The sequence below is a fragment of the Pimephales promelas genome, chromosome 3, assembly GCF_988280905.1.
Source record: "Pimephales promelas chromosome 3, fPimPro1.hap1.1, whole genome shotgun sequence".
Lineage (NCBI taxonomy): Eukaryota > Metazoa > Chordata > Actinopteri > Cypriniformes > Leuciscidae > Pimephales > Pimephales promelas.
The window spans coordinates 1,607,263-1,626,826 of record NC_142771.1 but is presented as its reverse complement, the minus strand read 5'-3'; the positions used below and the strand labels follow the sequence as shown (position 1 = coordinate 1,626,826).

General features: G+C 39.5%; 2 protein-coding genes across 2 annotated transcripts; both read left to right on the top strand.

Moving 5' to 3' along the window:
* The first annotated feature begins 2 nt into the window (after nt 1–2).
* Nucleotides 3–5,251, top strand: LOC148981834 (uncharacterized). The gene is made up of 2 exons (XM_089129023.1): nt 3–1,252; nt 2,437–5,251. The coding sequence occupies exons 1-2, from the start codon at nt 1,154–1,156 to the stop codon at nt 4,648–4,650; spliced, it is 2,313 nt and encodes a 770-aa protein (XP_088985149.1). The 5' UTR covers nt 3–1,153; the 3' UTR covers nt 4,651–5,251.
* A 253-nt stretch (nt 5,252–5,504) lies between these two features.
* Nucleotides 5,505–18,080, top strand: LOC120467614 (uncharacterized). The gene is made up of 9 exons (XM_089129035.1): nt 5,505–5,859; nt 9,284–9,598; nt 9,678–9,986; nt 10,919–11,047; nt 11,323–11,634; nt 14,326–14,637; nt 14,763–15,074; nt 15,227–15,538; nt 15,861–18,080. The coding sequence occupies exons 1-9, from the start codon at nt 5,775–5,777 to the stop codon at nt 15,962–15,964; spliced, it is 2,190 nt and encodes a 729-aa protein (XP_088985161.1). The 5' UTR covers nt 5,505–5,774; the 3' UTR covers nt 15,965–18,080.
* Nucleotides 18,081–19,564: the final 1,484 nt, after the last annotated feature.

The window sequence follows — 19,564 nt, the reverse complement described above, 5'->3', positions numbered from 1 at the left end:
TTGACAAACAAATTGACAGTGTGGTAAAAGCAAGTTTTTTTTTCAGCTACGTCTATTGGCAAAGGTCAAACCTTTTTTAAATCGTTCGGATCTTGAGAAAGCTATTCATGCTTTTATATTAGCTCTTTTAGATTAGATTACTGTAATGCACTTTACATGGGAGCATCTCAGTCATCACTCAGGCGCCTTCAGCTGGTACAGAACGCAGCAGCTCGTCTTTTAACTAATACACGCAAGCGTGAGCATATAACCCCGATTCTTTCTTCGCTTCACTGGCTTCCGGTTTCTTTTAGAGTTGATTTTAAGATTTTATTGTTTGTTTTTAAAGCTCTCAATGGGCTTGGTCCACCGTACGTGACTTACAAGAATCAAACAGGACGAGAATTAAACAGGACTCTCAGGTCAACAAATCAACTTTTGTTGGTTGTCCCAAGGACAAGGTACAGACTATGGGGTGACCGGGATTTTCTGTAGCTGTAGCTTTTCTGTAGACTTTGGAACAAGCTACCTGCCAATTTACGAACTATCAAGGAATTAGGCCCTTTTAAAGCCAAGCTCAAGACTTATTTATTTAGATTGGCTTTTATATCGTAACTTTGTTGACTCATTCTGTGTCATTTTGCATTGTTGTTGTTGTTTTTTATTGTTATTTTGGAAAGCACTTTGGTTCACCTTGAAAAAGGGATGTAAAGGGCTGTATAAATAAATATTGATTGATTGATTGATGTTAACATTATTACTTTTTGTCCAGTTCCACCCTAACACCACTCTCCCACTCCTGGCATTCTCCTAATATGCCCCAAGCCAGTGGCAGCAGAGGACTTGAACACATTCAATGGGATTATTTTATTCATCAAATTATTTTTTTTCTCGTTAACTTTCAGAACGACAGTGAGGATGACCAAATAAACACAGAGGATGACTTGAATTTTGCTTCCAACAGTGAAAACAAAGATGATGAAGTGGACAATGAAAACTCCTCCACAAGTAGCATGTTGGATACTGACATTGAAGAGGTAAATACACAAATGTGCATTGCACAGTTTTTATCTTTACTAAATAAATGCACACCCTTTAAATTAAGTTTTTGAAGTCATATTTTTACGTTGTTAACCTGCAGAACGAGCATGACCTATCAGATTCCAAAGCAAACATGCTTGATGCTGCAAGGAGTGAAGATGGGAACGATGTGGACAGTGAAGATTTGATTGAGGGCAACACTGGTGGAGAAAACACATCTGAATTTTCGGAGGTATGTAGTAAGTGGTTCAATGACATGGTGTTAGTAGTTAGTGTAATAGCTTATGTAAAAAAGTCCGGTTCATGAAATGAGTGCATTAATAGTCAATATAAAATAGCTATGGGCTAGCTATTTCCCATGGATAGATAGAAAGCTATTTGCTGTGTCTAAATAACCTGGGGAAATCACAGTGCGTTGCCTAGAAATCATGTTTTAGGATTTTGTTACATTATATGACACCTTCTTTTATAGTTGTGTTGAGGTAGAGTTGAGGAACCAGGAAGTAGTGCAAGGCTCTCTATTCTATTTTAAATATAACACTGTGTGTAAATGTGGAATTCATTAGAGCTGGTTCCAAACACTCGACCGTTCGACATTCGATTTTCAATTTTGAGATTTGATTGAGTTTTTTTCCACGTGCCTGATCTCCACTGACAGCAGTGAACGTAACACTCCAGTTCACATTAAAGGGAAAACAATGAAGCCCTTAGCTTTGTGGGAGCACTTTAAACTTATTGATGACAGCAGTTGTTTGGAAGAGAACTAGTAAGGATATTTCGACACCATTAGGACTGATTTGACATCATGTATGGGTAATTAGGCTCAAAAGTTTAATGTATAGGTACACACACAGATAGCATTGAGGGCTGGTCAATAAAACTATAGTTATCGCAATGTACTTTTTTCAATAACAGTACAACAAATATTCATTTTGTTTACTTAAATCATAAACTAATTAGGACTTCTTTTTTTTATCAAGATGTATATTTTGTTAAAGAAAAAGGACTGAGATTTGAGCTTTGGCTGTTTGTCTATGTGTGGCCCTGCGATGGACTGGCGACCTGTCCAGGGTGTACCCCGCCTTTCGACCAATGTCAGCGGGGATTGGCTTCCCCCCGTGACCCTGTACACTCAGGAGCACAAATCAAAAGAAACAACGATTTGATACTTACCGTGATAATTAACGATATTGAAAGATATGCAACTTTTTATATGTAACATTTTTGTCCATATCGTTCAGCCCTAGTAGCTACTCTTTCTTTTGGGATTGCAGCTTGATAGGATATGTTGAAACTATTATCAGTTTTGTTATAATCCATGGCATGCATTTCAAGAAAATTACATTTGCTAAAATTAAACACAGTGTGCTAGACTGATAGTCCTGATTCATTCTCTCTCTCTCTCTCTCTCTCTAGGTCAGTGAAGACACAGCAGATACTGGTGACAAGCCCTTGTATCCTGGTGCACCTCTTTCAAAAGGAGAAAGTGTATTGATGCTGATGTCCTATCTGTTACGGCACAATTTAACCGGCGAGGCACTTACTCACTTACTGGAAATGTTTAACCTAATGTTTCCAGGTCTGATCCCATCTTCACATTACATTTTCCACAAAGAATTTGGAAGTTCATCTAAATTTGAAGTTCACTTTTATTGTGAAAGCTGTTTTAAATACTTTGGCATTAGCGCAGACTGTCCCTCCCAATGTGACGCTTGCAACACAGTATTTGATGCCAATGCAAACCTAAAGAATGGCTTTTATTTTCTTGTGTTGCCCCTGTATGCACAGATTAAGCAACTTCTGCAAGAGCATGGTGTCAGTCTTAATGAAAAAACTAGAACCTCTGGAGTCCTCTCTGACATACAGTCTGGTGAAGAGTATCAAAATTTATGTGACAGTGGCATTCTTGGAAAAGATGACTTGACGCTTATTTGGAATTGTGATGGCGCACCAGTGTTTAAAAGTTCTAAATGCAGCATTTGGCCAATTCAGTGTCAGGTAATTGAACTGGAACCAGAAGTGAGGAAAAAGCATATTCTGATGTCAGCATTATGGTTTGGCCCAAGTAAACCATCCATGTTAACATTACTAACACCATTTGTTAAAGAGGCCTCATTATTAGAGACTGAAGGGATTGAATGGCAAGACGTAGAGGGAAACAAGCATGTATCCAAAGTGTTTGTGCTGCTTTGTAGCTCTGATTCGATGGCTCGTCCATTGCTTCGAAACACAAAGCAGTTTAATGGCTTTTACGGCTGTGACTTTTGCTATCACAAAGGTGGTAAATCCTATCCGTATGATCGACCTGAACCCCCACTTCGAAATGAGAGAGATCATTTCAGTCATGCAATGTCGGCTACAGTGAGTGAGCCAGTGTTTGGAGTCAAAGGGCCATCTCCTTTAATGAAGCTCAGTCACTTCCAAATGATCAATGGTTTCATTCCTGAATATCAACACAATGTGTGCCTTGGAGTAACTCGGCAACTGACCACATTGTGGTTTGATACAACAAACAGTGAAACCCCCTGGTACATTGGCAAACAAAGTGAAGAGGTTGATTTGCGACTTGTAAAAATAAAACCTCCTGTTGAGATAACTAGGACACCAAGGTCAGTAAGTGAAAGGAAGTTCTGGAAAGCGTCCGAGTGGCGAGCATTTCTACTCTTTTATGCTCTGCCTGTACTGAAAGGCATACTCCCTAGCAGATTTTGGAATCATTTGTTCCTATTGGTGTTTGGCATATATACATTACTACAGGATAAGATCAAGACTAGCAGCATCCTGATGTCAGAACTGGCTCTTAAAAAATTTGTCATTGAATTTCAAAGACTATACGGGAAAGACCACATGACTTTCAACATACACTTGCTTACACATATCACACAAAGTGTGAAACACTGGGGTCCATTATGGGCAACATCAACCTTTGCTTTTGAATCCAATATGGGGATTCTATTGAAGTATTTTAATGGAACACAGTATGTTCCTTCACAAATAGCTAGAAAATTTCTGTTGTGGAGGGAATTACCAGAAAAGGCAAAGCATACTATCAAAAGCGCAAAGGTTCAATCATTTGTTGAAAAACTTTATTTTAATAAGAGAACAACAGAAAAATGTGAAGTACTAAATGAAAGTGTCAGAGGTTTTGGGCATCCCCCTGTGCAAGAAAATATCACAGCTTCATATAGGCTTGCCATTACTCAGTTATGTGGAAATCTAAGTAACTGCTTCTGGTCCTACAACCGTTTTTTGGTTGATGGAGTTCTGTATCACAGTCATAAGTATGACAGACTAAAGAAAAGATACAACAGTGCTGCATGCTTGAATGATGGAACATTGTGTTTAATTAATGACTTAGTCATTTTTAAACAAAAGTGTACACATCAAAGCCCTGCATCTTGTGCATGTACCAAACATTGCTGTGTTTTAGTTGAGGTACTTGCTCAATCCAGCAGACCTTTATGTAAAGATTCACAAATAAATGTGAAGAGTACTTTCATACATGAGGTAAAGAAGACTGGAAACTTCAGTGCCATCTGGCCTGATATGATAACAATGAAATGCATTGTCGTCGAAATAGTTGAGAAAATGTACATTATACCTTTGCCAAATCCATATGAACGGGACTAAACGAGTCATGAGGGATATTCAGTGTTGTAGCCAATGATTTTTGTGGGCCTTGTACATAGTGAGATGATGTTTTGTGATGATATTTTCAAAACTACTTTAACCAACTTTAAGACTATATGTACTGTGAGTATATAATGAACTGGTAATGTTGTATAGCTCCTTTCACACCATGAAAAAAATTGTCATTAAAATCTGCTAAACATTTATCTGTTTCTGTGTGGGTTAATAACACTACAAAAAAAGATAAGGTTCAGTTCCACCTCTGCACTATAGCACTTACTCTAAGCAATTCCACCCCAAAGCTTACCTGTTACCATGAACTTGAGCATGTTAGTTTAAAAGATGGTGTGTAAAACATGGTTTCATGTGAAAATTATTTAATAAGGTTAAAAGAGTAAACACAAGTACAAGCCAAGTATACTTAAACTTTTAGTATTCAGAAAGAATACTTTTCTTTTGTATATCTTGATCAAATGATTAAGTACAAGTATACTTAGACTTTTCTGTATACTTGTCAGTATAAGCCAAGTATACTTAAGTATAATTTTGTTAAGTATATATCTGAAAAGTATATTGAAAGTAGACTGAAAGCATACTCTCTTATTTTTAGTTTAAAACAAGTATACTAATAGCACACTTGAATAAACTTATTTTTCGTAAGGGTAGGTAAAGATATTCATCTTCCATTGTTATAGCTACCATTAAAATACCAATAGGCCTATTGTATTGCGATAGAACAGGGAAGCTTGTTTAGTCAAACTAATGATAAGGAATAGGCAGTGCAACTTTATGGTTTGCAATGATCTGTCCCAGTCTTTTTGAGTGGAAATTCCTCAAACCGAAAGTACTTCTAATGTGAAACGGAGCATTAGCATTTCTGAGCAAAGGGGCATTAGCATTTAGCATTTCACATTAGCATTCCTAATGTGAAACTGAGGCTCGTTAAGGGAGAGCTAACCCTTACACTGCACGAACCGACGAGGAAAGTAAAGGAAAGGGTTAAATCTAAAGCTTTTCGGTATAAACGCGGAAAATACTGCTGTGATGGATGGGTGTGAACAAAAGAAGATCCGTCATTAAAACTAGTAAAGGTCTGTTGTTCGGTTTTATGTCAGCGCAAGATCATGTTTATTAAAGCCGGGATCATGGAAGTCTTCAGCCGAATCACGATCATCGTTTTTCTCTCGGGGATCCTGGTATTTCTGGACGGTGAGTGACGCAAAACAAATATGCTTTCACTTTATTGTCCCACGGGAACTCTCGGGATATGTGTATTCTGTGAAGATGTAAACCGCATTAATGAACACAGAATCGCTTTTAGAGATTAACTGGCATAAAGTTTGCTTTACGTTTGACTTTTGGTATTCGCACATTTAGGGAGCGTCTATAAAGTTACGATATTGACATAGGCACGTGACTTCAGGAAATAATTCTTCTTACTGCCATACAACCAACTTCAAAATGTTTATTAGGTGTCAGTTATTATGATGCACACCTTTTATATTGTAGGTATTCATTCAAGTAAACTGTCAAATCAAATGTGCATTTCTCAGTTTGTGTAAATTCACTTAGGGTTCAGAGTATTTATTATTTCCCACTATATTTTCACACGTATGTGCCATTGAGCTTTAAATTAATGTGTTTTCTGTGTATGATCCCATACTGTAGTGAAATACATGGCAATTGTTGCATATGTTGACTGTTTACTTTATTAAATATCAGAAATCAAAAATGTGCATCATTCCTGACACCATGAACACTTATTGCTGTAAGTCATTTTCTTTAAATGCTATTGAAGCATTAGAAACATAAGTGTAACTTTATAGATGCTTCCTAATTTTGCCAATAGCGAACATCAAATCAACTATGCTCGTTTTGGAACATGAATCTTTCCTTTGTCTCATCTAGACACCGCGCGTAAACATGGCAAATATAATCTCCATTAATGAGTTAAAGAGACAAAGTGTGTGTGCTAGTGGATTCCCAGACTGGTTATATAAGTCTAACAGTGCAAAATGAGAATTTGCTTGCCTTGTTTTACAGTAAAAATATCTAAAATCTTTGAAATGTAAATCTTCATATCTGTTTTCCGAGACTGTATCTTAATAAGTAAACAAATCTGGGTAACACTTTACAATATGGGTGCACTAATATGCATTAATTCATGCTTAACTAATGCACAGATAATCATGAGTTAATGTATAACTAATGAAGAACTAAACCATTAATTAATGATTACTGCATCAGCAACTAATAAAGAGTCTATATGATTAATAGATTAAGTAATACATGAATTGCTATTAATTCAATGTGTCATTGTGTATTAATTCCTTATTAACATATTTTATTAACTAATAGTGTAAATTAATGTGCTAATTACCACAATTAGTCAAAGCTATGCACTTCAACCTCCAGTTGTCTGCTTTAATTAATCATTAGCTAATGATTTGCAAAGGTATCATTATGTTATGACTTTACTTGTTGGGGCACATCATTATTAACTAGTCATTTAGTAATTGTAGTAATTTGCACATGAATTTGCACTAACAATGAAGTAATTAATCATGTATTAATTAGGGCTGCAACAACTAATCGATAAAATCGATTATAATCGATTATGAAAATCGTTGTCAACGAATGTCATTATCGATTAGTTGGTCTGATTACGTCACGGGGATTGTTTACATGGAACATGCGCTTCTTATATGCGCTTCATGAGGCGCACATGCAGTCTCTCTCCCTCGCCGCTCTACCCTGTCTCGCGCGCGCAACACGGACAGTTTGGAGCACATTATCTTCTGTCTCGCATGCGCACTCTTGATTCAGTGAGTTTGAACTAATTTGCGGTCATCAGGAAACCGCTATCAATATGCAGCACACGAAAATCATTCACCGTTCGGTAAATTCGCCGTTTTGAAACCAAAATAGGTGACCTGTATACTTTATGAAGCCATACTATAGTATAATGTGAGATAGAAATGTATATTTAAGTCATTAAATTCAAGTTAACCTAAGCTTTTCCCTCCACTGCGGCTGTCAGTCATTCTCTATTCGGTGTTCAAACAGCGCGTCGCGTTACAACAGTTAACATGATGATCTCTTTCCAAGATGATTCAATGTTATTATTATAATTGATCCGTAGATAAAGGTCTATGGTGGTTTTTCTATCTTGCTAGACTTTTATTGCTGTAACTTAATCACTTTCTACTGAGTGTCTGTTAGATCACAACACTATAGTAGAGTCGGCGCAGTATAATTGTTCTTCAAGTGCACAGTAGCCTAACCGAAATTTAAAACTGTTAAAAGAAAAGGCTTAATAAACTATTGCATAGATACTGTATAATACACCGTCAATATGTCTTTCTCTTTCCTTGGTGCTTTTAACTTTAATGCGGCGGACACTGAAGAGCTGCGCGCCGCCCTGTGACTCCGTGTTGCTTCAAGCGCATCATTCAGCGCTCGCGATGCGCATTTGCACTCTGTGCAGCTCTTTCATGATCATGTCATAATACTTTTGCGCAATGAAAGCTTATTAATAGCCTTTCTGGTTCTGTCCTATCTATTATATTTTGCTTCCTCACTAAACAGCTGTGCTTTACATTTAAAACAGCTGTGCATCTGATTTTTACGATGTTTTTCATGAATGTATAACAACAATACAAAGAGCAATGTGTACGTTTTACCAGAGTTAGTGCTACACTTATTGTCTCTTATTTGTTCCCCACTAAGGAATGTTTTTTTCACTAAATGTTTAGATTTTATAAAATTATTGTGCACTTGTGATATTTCTAGGCTAAGTTTTGCTGAGTTATCCACTAATCTAGTTTACAATAGCATTTTTGTCATAGGTTATGGTCATATATTTTTTTTTATTTCTTGTTTTTCTTTATAATTAAGTTATCTGTATTAAGTAGATTGTTTAACACACAAAAGAGTGTGGTTTTTAGGGTTTTATTTTGTTATAATAAACAAAAAATGAAATATAATTTTTTATCCGATTAATCGATTAATCGAAAAAATAATCGTCCGATTAATCGATTATCAAAATAATCGTTAGTTGCAGCCCTAGTATTAATGCTTATTAGTGTACCTGTCATATTATCTGAAAGTTGAAATACAAGGCTTTGGCTCATTCTGGTAATTAACATATTAATTAACACTATTAGCTAAAAAAAAGAAGAGTTATTATGGAATTAATCCACAAATACATATTTAATTAATAACAATTAATGTATGAACTAATACATTAACCTTACAGACTCTTAATTAGTTCCTAATGTGGTAATCATTAATGGATAGCTTAGATAATCATTAGTTACACATTAATTCAGTATTATCTGTGCATTAGTTAAGCATGAATGAATGAATTCGCGTGGAAATTACGTCAACGCATCAAACACAGCTGCGCGTTTCAAGGTACTTCAGTGGGACTTGTTTAAAACTCACTAGTAAGAATTAGTTTTTTCTTTTTTCTGCACACTCACCTGATCTTATGAGATCTTTTTCTTGTCGTTTCATCCAATAAATAATTTTCAATATTTGAAATGTGACTTTTGCCCTGTTATAATTTGCACTTATATAACTGTGGGATCTGCTTCCTGATGAATCTCTGAGGAACTGCTCTTGTTCGCAGGTGAAGCGAAGAAAGTGTCCGTCTTGGAGGGAGATTCTCTTACCTTAAACACGAACCTCTCTGACATACACAAGGTCGATCTGTTGATGTGGATGTATGGAGCTCAAAGCGCTATCATCGCTAAACTCGATGGAAAAAGCCAGACGTCTTCATTTTATGATGTTGACGATGGAAGATTTGAAGAAAGACTTCAGCTGGACAATCAGACTGGATCTCTCAGCATCAGAGACATCAGGACCAAACACTCGGGAGATTATCAGCTGAAGATCATCAGCACTGAGACCTCATACCAGACCTTCGGTGTGACCGTCCACGGTGAGTACAGCACGCCTGAGCATTTATACAACAATTACAGCGATCAAGCTGTGAAAAACTAGTCCTGTTTGTTCTCCAGATGTGTTTTTTGCTGGGATAACAAACAGTAAAGAGGGAGAGTCCATCACTCTACATACTGGTGTCAATGAAAAACTGAAATATGATGTGATTCTGTGGACGTTTGGACCGTTGAGTCCAGACTCTTTCGTTGCTGAAATCGACATTATGATCCATAAGATCTCGTACAGCGATAATGAGAGATTCAGACTGGATGATCACACTGGATCTCTGACCATTACAAACACCAGAACCACAGATACAGGAGTTTATCAACTACAGATGACCAACACTAAAGAGACCTTCTACAAGAGATTCAACGTGTTTGTCTGTGAGTAGAGCACACTTTAATGATCCTTCTTACATTGCAATTTATTTTTTATTTAAAAGATGTATAATAGCCGTTTAATTGGTCTACCGGGTCTATAGGTCACCTGACGGTTAAATGACGGCCACCAAAATTATAACTAATCCTATTTGAATTAGAGTCATGCTAACGATTAATACATTATAAAGAAAAAAATCAACTTTGAAGTGTCATGAAACCCTGCTGATCTAGCTCAAGTCTATCTCACATCATTAATAAAATGAATGACCCATTTGAAGGCACTCCGCTTCGGCTCGGGTGGCTCTTTGACTCCACATCCTACATGTAAACAATTGAATGCAAAGCTAGCCATGGATCATCCCTTACTGTGCGTTCACACCAGACGCAAATAGCGTGTCAAATTCGTGCCTACTGCGTCTAGTTATACGCTTGAACACTTTGAAACCATTGGCTCGTCAAGAGCGAAATTGACCCGTGAAAAAACAAAAGTTTGAAGCGAAATTTACGTTCGTCACGCGCGTCAGATTTGAAACCCATTGGCGGCCATCTTTTTTATGTTATTCAAGCATTCATTGAGAGAGTTACCGCTCTGTATTTTCTCTGGAGAGCAGAACACCGGCGTAGGGTTCGTCATCGCCGTATTTGTGTCCACCGGACCCTTCGGAAGCGAACTGTTTGGCGAGTTTCACCATTTGACCTGTTGTCCCGCATCGGAACGAGGATCACCCTCGCCCTCATCCACCTAATCTGTCATTTTAGTTTCAGAAATATTATATGTGCATAACCCATCTTTGCATTGACATAACATTGAAATCACTTGCGCCTGATGTGCAATTCGTGTCCGGTGTGAACGCACCACTACTTATCTAATTCATAGTTTTCATGTGCGGTCAGACTTTCAGGACACATTTACACTAATAACTGTCTCTCTCTAGCGGTTCCTGAGCCAGGTCTGTCTCCAGTAGCTTTGGCCATACTGATTTGTCTCTGTGTGCTGCTAGTTGGGTCTGCAGTTGTAACCGCTGGTGTGTGTTACTATCGCCGCAAGTACTCGAGACTAAAGCGTAAGTATTACAGAGTCAAGTTTGCTTACTTAAGTACTTTTCAAGGAGATCATTTAGCACAATAAGAGTGAGAAACTGTTACTGTGTGCTATTAAACTACACATTTCCGGAGTTTCTTGAAGTTCTGAAATTTGGAGCGACAAACCAGGTTGAGGACAAGTGAGGTTTATCAGTCAATTAAAGTTAAATTTGTGTCTATTTACTGATTTTCCTGGCAGTTATATCAGTTTAATTTCCGAGAAACAATCTTTTTATTCTCTGGGTGCAATGAACAGATGAAATGAAGACAAAAGAAGTGACGGAGGGAGATTCTATCACTCTACACACTGGCATAACCGAACCACAGAGATATGATAAAATAGTCTGGACGTTTGGACCTCAAGGCTCTATCATCGCTCAAATTTCTTTAAAGACCAATGAGGTTTTACCTAGCGATGACGAGAGATTCAGAGACCGACTGCTGCTGAACAGTGAGACAGGAGATCTCACCATCAGAGACGTCAAAATCACACAGTCGGGAGATTATCAGCTGAAGCTCATCAGCACCAGAGAGACCAAATCCAAAAGATTCAGGGTTATTCTCTATGGTGAGTAGCTCAATAGCTCAAAAGAGGGTCGTCTCTTCAGTCGTCTCTTCACAGGTGTTGGGTCGTCTCTTCACAGGTGTTGGGTCGTCCCTTCACAGGTGTCGAGTCGTCTCTTCACAGGTGTTGGGTCGTCTCTTCACAGGTGTTGGGTCGTCTCTTCACAGGTGTTGGGTCGTCCCTTCACAGGTGTTGGGTCGTCCCTTCACAGGTGTCGGGTCGTCTCTTCACAGGTGTAGGGTCGTCTCTTCACAGGTGTTGAGTCGTCCCTTCACAGGTGTCGAGTCGTCCCTTCACAGGTGTCGGGTCGTCCTCTTCACAGGTGTTGAGTCGTCCCTTCACAGGTGTCGAGTCGTCCCTTCACAGGTGTTGAGTCGTCTCTTCACAGATGTTGGGTCGTCTCTTCAGTCGTCTCTTCACAGGTGTTGGGTCGTCTCTTCACAGGTGTTGGGTCGTCCCTTCACAGGTGTCGAGTCGTCTCTTCACAGGTGTTGAGTCGTCTCTTCACAGGTGTTGGGTCGTCTCTTCACAGGTGTTGGGTCGTCCCTTCACAGGTGTTGGGTCGTCTCTTCAGTCGTCTCTTCACAGGTGTTGGGTCGTCCCTTCACAGGTGTCGAGTCGTCTCTTCACAGGTGTTGAGTCGTGTCTTCACAGGTGTTGGGTCGTCTCTTCACAGGTGTTGGGTCGTCCCTTCACAGGTGTTGGGTCGTCCCTTCACAGGTGTCGGGTCGTCTCTTCACAGGTGTCGAGTCGTCTCTTCACAGGTGTTGAGTCGTGTCTTCACAGGTGTTGAGTCGTGTCTTCACAGGTGTTGGGTCGTCTCTTCACAGGTGTTGGGTCGTCTCTTCACAGGTGTTGGGTCGTCCCTTCACAGGTGTCGAGTCGTCTCTTCACAGGTGTTGAGTCGTGTCTTCACAGGTGTTGGGTCGTCTCTTCACAGGTGTCGAGTCGTCTCTTCACAGGTGTTGAGTCGTGTCTTCACAGGTGTTGGGTCGTCCCTTCACAGGTGTCGAGTCGTCTCTTCACAGGTGTTGAGTCGTGTCTTCACAGGTGTTGGGTCGTCTCTTCACAGGTGTTGGGTCGTCCCTTCACAGGTGTTGGGTCGTCCCTTCACAGGTGTCGGGTCGTCTCTTCACAGGTGTAGGGTCGTCTCTTCACAGGTGTTGAGTCGTCTCTTCACAGGTGTTGAGTCGTCTCTTCACAGGTGTAGGGTCGTCTCTTCACAGGTGTCGAGTCGTCTCTTCACAGGTGTCGAGTCGTCCCTTCACAGGTGTCGAGTCGTCTCTTCACAGGTGTTGAGTCGTCCCTTCACAGGTGTTGAGTCGTCCCTTCACAGGTGTTAAGTCGTCTCTTCACAGGTGTTGAGTCGTCTCTTCACAGGTGTCGAGTCGTCTCTTCACAGGTGTTGGGTCGTCTCTTCACAGGTGTTGAGTCGTCTCTTCACAGGTGTTGAGTCGTCTCTTCACAGGTGTTCAGTCGTCTCTTCACAGGTGTCGAGTCGTCTCTTCACAGGTGTCGGGTCGTCTCTTCACAGGTAGCGAGTCGTCCCTTCACAGGTGTCGAGTCGTCTCTTCACAGGTGTCGAGTCGTCTCTTCACAGGTGTCGGGTCGTCTCTTCACAGGTGTCGAGTCGTCTCTTCACAGGTGTCGAGTCGTCTCTTCACAGGTGTTGGGTCGTCTCTTCACAGGTGTCGAGTCGTGAAGAGACGACTCCACAGGTGTTGAGTCGTCTCTTCACAGGTGTTGAGTCGTCTCTTCACAGGTGTTGAGTCGTCTCTTCACAGGTGTTGAGTCGTCTCTTCACAGGTGTTGAGTCGTCTCTTCACAGGTGTTGAGTCGTCTCTTCACAGGTGTTGAGTCGTCTCTTCACAGGTGTCGAGTCGTCTCTTCACAGGTGTTGAGTCGTCTCTTCACAGGTGTTGGGTCGTCTCTTCACAGGTGTTGGGTCGTCTCTTCACAGGTGTTGGGTCGTCTCTTCACAGGTGTTGGGTCGTCTCTTCACAGGTGTTGAGTCGTCTCTTCACAGGTGTCGAGTTGTCTCTTCACAGGGTCGTCTCTTCACAGGTGTTGGGTCGTCCCTTCACGGGTGTTGTGTCGTCTCTTCACAGGTGTTGAGTCGTCTCTTCACAGGTGTTGGGTCGTATCTTCACAGGTGTTGAGTCGTCTCTTCACAGGTGTTGGGTCGTCTCTTCACAGGTGTTGAGTCGTCTCTTCACAGGTGTTGAGTCGTTTCTTCACAGGTGTTGAGTCGTCTCTTCACAGGTGTCGAGTCGTATCTTCACATGTGTCGAGTCGTCTCTTCACAGGTGTTGAGTCGTCTCTTCACAGGTGTCGGGTCGTCTCTTCACAGGTGTTGAGTCGTCTCTTCACAGGTGTTGAGTCGTCTCTTCACAGGTGTCGAGTCGTCTCTTCACAGGTGTCGAGTCGTCTCTTCACAGGTGTCGAGTCGTCTCTTCACAGGTGTCGAGTCGTCTCTTCACAGGTGTCGAGTCGTCTCTTCACAGGTGTCGAGTCGTCTCTTCACAGGTGTCGAGTCGTCTCCTCACAGGTGTCGAGTCGTCTCCTCACAGGTGTCGAGTCGTCTCTTCACAGGTGTCGAGTCGTCTCTTCACAGGCGTTGTGTCATCTCTTCACAGGTGTCAGGTCGTTTGTTCTCATGTTCTATTTTCTTCATGTTTTTGGGTGCTCATGCAGTGGACTCACTACGATTCTCAGAGGGAGAAAACGTCACTCTAAACACCGGTGTTAGTGAACTACAGAGGGATGATCAGGTGCTCTGGAGGTTTGGATCTGAAGACACCATTGTAGCTAAAAGAGATGGAGGCACCAATCACCATTCATATAATGATGGTGATGACGGGAGATTCGGAGACAGACTGGAGATGGATGATGGGACTGGATCTCTCAGTATCCAAAACACCAAAAGCACAGACTCTGGAGTTTACCACCTACAAATCAGCAGCAGAAATAATGTCTGGTATAAGAAGTTTAGAGTTACAGTATGGTGTAAGTAGCTTGAGTTTTAATGAAATGATGATGTTAATACCCCTTATACTCAGTATTGAACCTGCATGCTATTATGATCATATTTTTCCATATTTTTCTGTTGCATGTTTTGACGTGACATGAAGTGGATACACTAAAAGTGATGGCGGGAGAATCTGTCACTCTAAGCACTGATATCCGTGAACTAGAGGAAGACAGTACGATCCTGTGGACACATGGAGATAATGACACCTGCATTGCTGAAATCAACAGAGCCACCGGTAAGACCTCAGTTTATCGTGGTAACGATGTGAGATTCAAAGACAGACTTCAGCTGGATCATCAGACCGGATCTCTGACCATCTGGAACATCAGCATCGCACATTCGGATGTTTATAAACTCCAGATCAGCAGCTGCACAGGGAACAAATGCAAGAGATTTGTGATTATTGCAGATGGTGAGTATCTCATGACTTTTAACATAATAATATTTGTTTATATCTACAAAACTACAATTTATATAATTAACTAATCCTCAAAGGGTTATCTAAATGTGTTTAACTTGATCTTATGAGCACATTTCTCTTCTATGTGGTTCTGTGACATGAAGAAATCAAAGTGCGAGTGATGGAGGGAGATCCTGCCAATCTAAACACTGATGTTAGTGAACTACAGAGAGATGCTCTGATACTCTGGATGTTTGGCCCCGAAGACAATCTTATAGCTAAAGCTGATATGGAGAACAATAAAATGTCAACATATGATGGTGTTAATGGCAGATTCAGGGACAGACTGGAGCTGGACCGTCAGACTGGATCTCTCACCATCACAAACATCACAAACACTGACTGTGGACTTTATAAACTCAAGATCATTAGCAGCAGCGAGACCAAATACAAGCGATTCAAAGTTACTATTTGGGGTGAGTACTAGCACAAGTTATTGATTATTATAATGATCTTATTTAGATCAGCTCTCTTGTGCAGATGCTATAAAAGACATCTGCACAGAGATCTAAGTTCAAATGTTAAGTTTAAAGTTAGAAGTCCTACATCCATGCCCCAGTATTAAAAAGCCAACATTTATAAACACCATTTATTAAAAAGACTTATATTTGGCTAAAATATATATCGTTTGATGACATTTACACTCTGTATGGCAGTGTATTGTACATAAACACTAACACACTATCAACAGTCATTACTGTCTTTTCACCATCTGTGATTCTTTCTGTTTTCTTACAGGGAACAGTGGGAGAGAGATCAGAGAAGATCCTGAGAGATCCCTTCAGATAGAGAACTCAGAGGGAATACCCTTGCTTCCAGTGAACAGCAGCAGTAGTGTCTGACAGATTAATCTTATCTAAATCCCATTTATACTGAATACTTTTATAAAAAAAAAACTTTTTTTATTAAAGGTGCCATGTGTAAGAATTGAGGTTAAAATATCCCCCCAAAAAATAGCAACATGCATCAAAAGAATAAGAAGAAATAAGGTTGATAATGTTGTAAATAAATGACAAGTTATCTGAGGCTGGACCAGGCCACATTACTTACTGGCCCGCCCAGGCAAGTTTGATAAAAAAATAAATAAAAATTAGTTTATTTTTATTATTCAAATGTATTTAAGAAAATGTATTGATATATACTTGATATATTGTTGACTGCTATGTGCGTTTAATTCGTTTCCCTAATAAAAGGGAACTGTTGAAGCAAGATGTAGAAAGCCTCCCTCCGGAAGGTTATTGGTTGCTGGGGAAACGTTATTGGTCGCTATGGTTGCTGGGGGAAAGTTATTGGTTGCTATGGTTGCTGGGGGAACGTTATTGGTCGCTATCGTTCCTGGGGAAACGTTATTGGTCGCTATGGTTGCTGGGGGAACGTTATTGGTTGCTATCGTTCCTGGGTAAACGTTATTGGTCGCTATGGTTGCTGGGGGAACGTTATTGGTCGCTATCGTTCCTGGGGAAACGTTATTGGTCGCTATGGTTGCTGGGGGAACGTTATTGGTTGCTGGGGGAACGTTATTGGTTGCTATCGTTCCTGGGTAAACGTTATTGGTCGCTATGGTTGCTGGGGGAACGTTATTGGTTGCTATCGTTCCTGGGGAAACGTTATTGGTTGCTATGGTTGCTGGGGGAACGTTATTGGTTGCTATCGTTCCTGGGGAAACGTTATTGGTCGCTATGGTTGCTGGGGGAACGTTATTGGTTGCTATCGTTCCTGGGGAAACGTTATTGGTCGCTATGGTTGCTGGGGGAACGTTATTGGTTGCTATCGTTCCTGGGTAAACGTTATTGGTCGCTATGGTTGCTGGGGGAACGTTATTGGTTGCTATCGTTCCTGGGGAAACGTTATTGGTTGCTATGGTTGCTCATCAGTCTATTGGTTTTTAAATGTCATATTATTAATTATATAATATGATAATATAATTTTTAATAATATATTTTAAAAAATATTAAGAAAACGTTGAAGGGGTGGTCAAAATCCCTGGCCTCTTCAGCATATATATATATATATATATATATCATATATCCTGTTGAATGCTTATGTATTTCTTTTATAAAATCAATAATTAAGTATATTCATTGTTACTTAATCATTTATCCACATATAAATTTATTTTCTTTGTGCTTTTGCTTGTGAAATAATATTCTTAAATGCATACTGATGTAAGTCACCAGGTTCTATTTGGTGCACAAGGCCATTTGTCTCTTTCTCTGGTCTCAGGAGAAAGGTTTATGAATCATAAAGGTGTCGTGAACACATATGTCCAACACATATGATACTTCTCTGTACCGATGGTCAAGCTCTATTGAGCATTGCTTTATTGAACTTTAATTGTTATATTAAAATGTATTCTTTCTATTATATTTGCTTCCTGAGGAGCAAATGTTATCTGTTTTTCTCCCAAACGAGTGAATGTTTTACCATTATGTTTTGGTACACTTAACTGATAATAAGCCGCTTAGACTCTCTTCAGCCTTGATGGGAGCTCTTATTTGCTAGTGTCCTATGTGAATGCGTTAACAGTGAAAATAATAGGAAAATAAGGATTTGGTTTGTGTTTGAGTGTTAAAACATAAAGGGGTCATTGAAGCCAATAGTTTAAGGCACCATTACTCCAGTTGCAGGTTAAGGAACCACTGCCATTATTGGAGGTTGAATGAGTTGTTGTTCTGGACATATTAGCGCCAGCAACCCAAATCTGTGACCTGGAAGGGCATGACGTGCCTCTGAATGTCAGATACATAATCGATGGAGATATGCTCCGTCTATCTGTATATGTGTGGAAAATGACTGTGTTTATCTATTTCTTAGCCAATGAGAATCATTCAACGTGACTGCTGTGATCTTTGTAACTGTAAGGGGGCGGCCTACGAACTCCTGAGTGAGTCTTGAAGCTGACTTCTGCTGATGAAATGGCAAACTATGTTCAGTAAAACTTTCTTTAATTTTTTATAATTCTGACTCTGGGTCTTCATTCTTCAAATCTGGTTCTGGGTCTTTTGACTGTTAACCCCTAACAACGCACATGTGTTTTTTTGCCTTTTTAAAACAGCATTTTACTTTTGCTGCGCTTCGTCATAAGTACAAATACAACAGCTGTACCCAATGGTTAAAAAGAAAGGAGTAAACACGGTCACTCGTAGGTTGTGACAGCTGTCAATCAAAATGTGGACCGGTGATTCGTTTAATATGTTCCCTGTCGAAAAACAAATGGATAATTCTGTAAATTAATCAATTTATCTGTTGTTTAACCTGCTGTTTTTTTAGTTCACATCCTTTCTAAAAATATGAAAGTTTTTGGTTATTTTATTTGTTCATTGTTTATTTTGTTGGATTTTTGTTGGACTTGGTCAGAACTGTTTCTAAAATATTTATATACATGATTCCTGCTGCCTTTGGGCTCAGTGATGTTGAATTTAAATGACATGTAAAATAAAGATTATTTTCTGGAAGGGATTAAAGAATAAATCATTTTCATCAGCTGGCAGGCACAATATAAATGTTTTTTTTTATCAAGTTAGATAGACATCACATGACCCTAACCCTACACATATAGAAATTCTTTTCACACTATAATGAAATTAAGTTTTAAGTATTTAATTTAAGTATCTAACCTAAATTAGTTGAGTTTCAGAAACAGTGCAGATGTGAAGAGTTTTCTATTGGGATATTTCTGAGATTTTAAAATGGCCTTAAATTATTACTTGGTAAAAGCGATTTGGAGAATGTGTAGATGAATTGATGGATGGACATGACCCAAACCCCAAAACGTAGCTATATTTAAACAACTTAAATCATCTCTATTTATTGAGAGTTACTAAATATAAAAAAATATCTTTGTGTGCATTTAAAAGCAATGTGTGAGGAGTTTGCTCAAGTATTTTACAGTTATATTACATGCAAATAATACAAATTCACAGTCTCTCACTTCCACCAATATGGGTGAGTGATTTTGATCAGCGATGCTTTCTTCAGTGAATGCGACGTCACGTGACACAACAAATCCCTCACGGTAAACACATTCCTGTCAAATCATGACTGCGGAAATGACCACATGACGCATTAAATGTTCATATCACACCAGTGTTGTCATATAATGGTTTCTGAGCCAAAAGATTGAAACCGGCTCGTGGCCATCGGGACAATTCCCAGTGGGACGCTCATAAACTTGGCAGAATAAATGAATTATTGACAGAATAAATAAACAAACACTCTTATGATGTTTCTGGTGATTTTGTGCATTATAATGTGTTTCTCATGAGGGTTTGTAATGTGTTCTGTGAACATTTAAAGACTTTCGATGCAAAAGCCTCTAAAAAAGCCACATCTGTCAAAAATGAGATAATAATGTTGAGTGAATGCTCTCTGCAAATAGTATATGCTCACTAAATACTTTCACTTCAAACTCATTAAATCCCAGCCTTGGGTAGAAACTTATA

Coding starts and splice junctions, on each gene's coding strand:
- LOC148981834 (XM_089129023.1), top strand. CDS start 1,154: ATGCTTGATGCTGCAAGGAGTGAAGATGGGAACGATGTGGACAGTGAA. Junction 1,253..2,436: donor ACACATCTGAATTTTCGGAG/GTATGTAGTAAG, acceptor CTCTCTCTCTAG/GTCAGTGAAGACACAGCAGA.
- LOC120467614 (XM_089129035.1), top strand. CDS start 5,775: ATGTTTATTAAAGCCGGGATCATGGAAGTCTTCAGCCGAATCACGATC. Junction 5,860..9,283: donor GATCCTGGTATTTCTGGACG/GTGAGTGACGCA, acceptor TCTTGTTCGCAG/GTGAAGCGAAGAAAGTGTCC. Junction 15,539..15,860: donor ATTCAAAGTTACTATTTGGG/GTGAGTACTAGC, acceptor GTTTTCTTACAG/GGAACAGTGGGAGAGAGATC.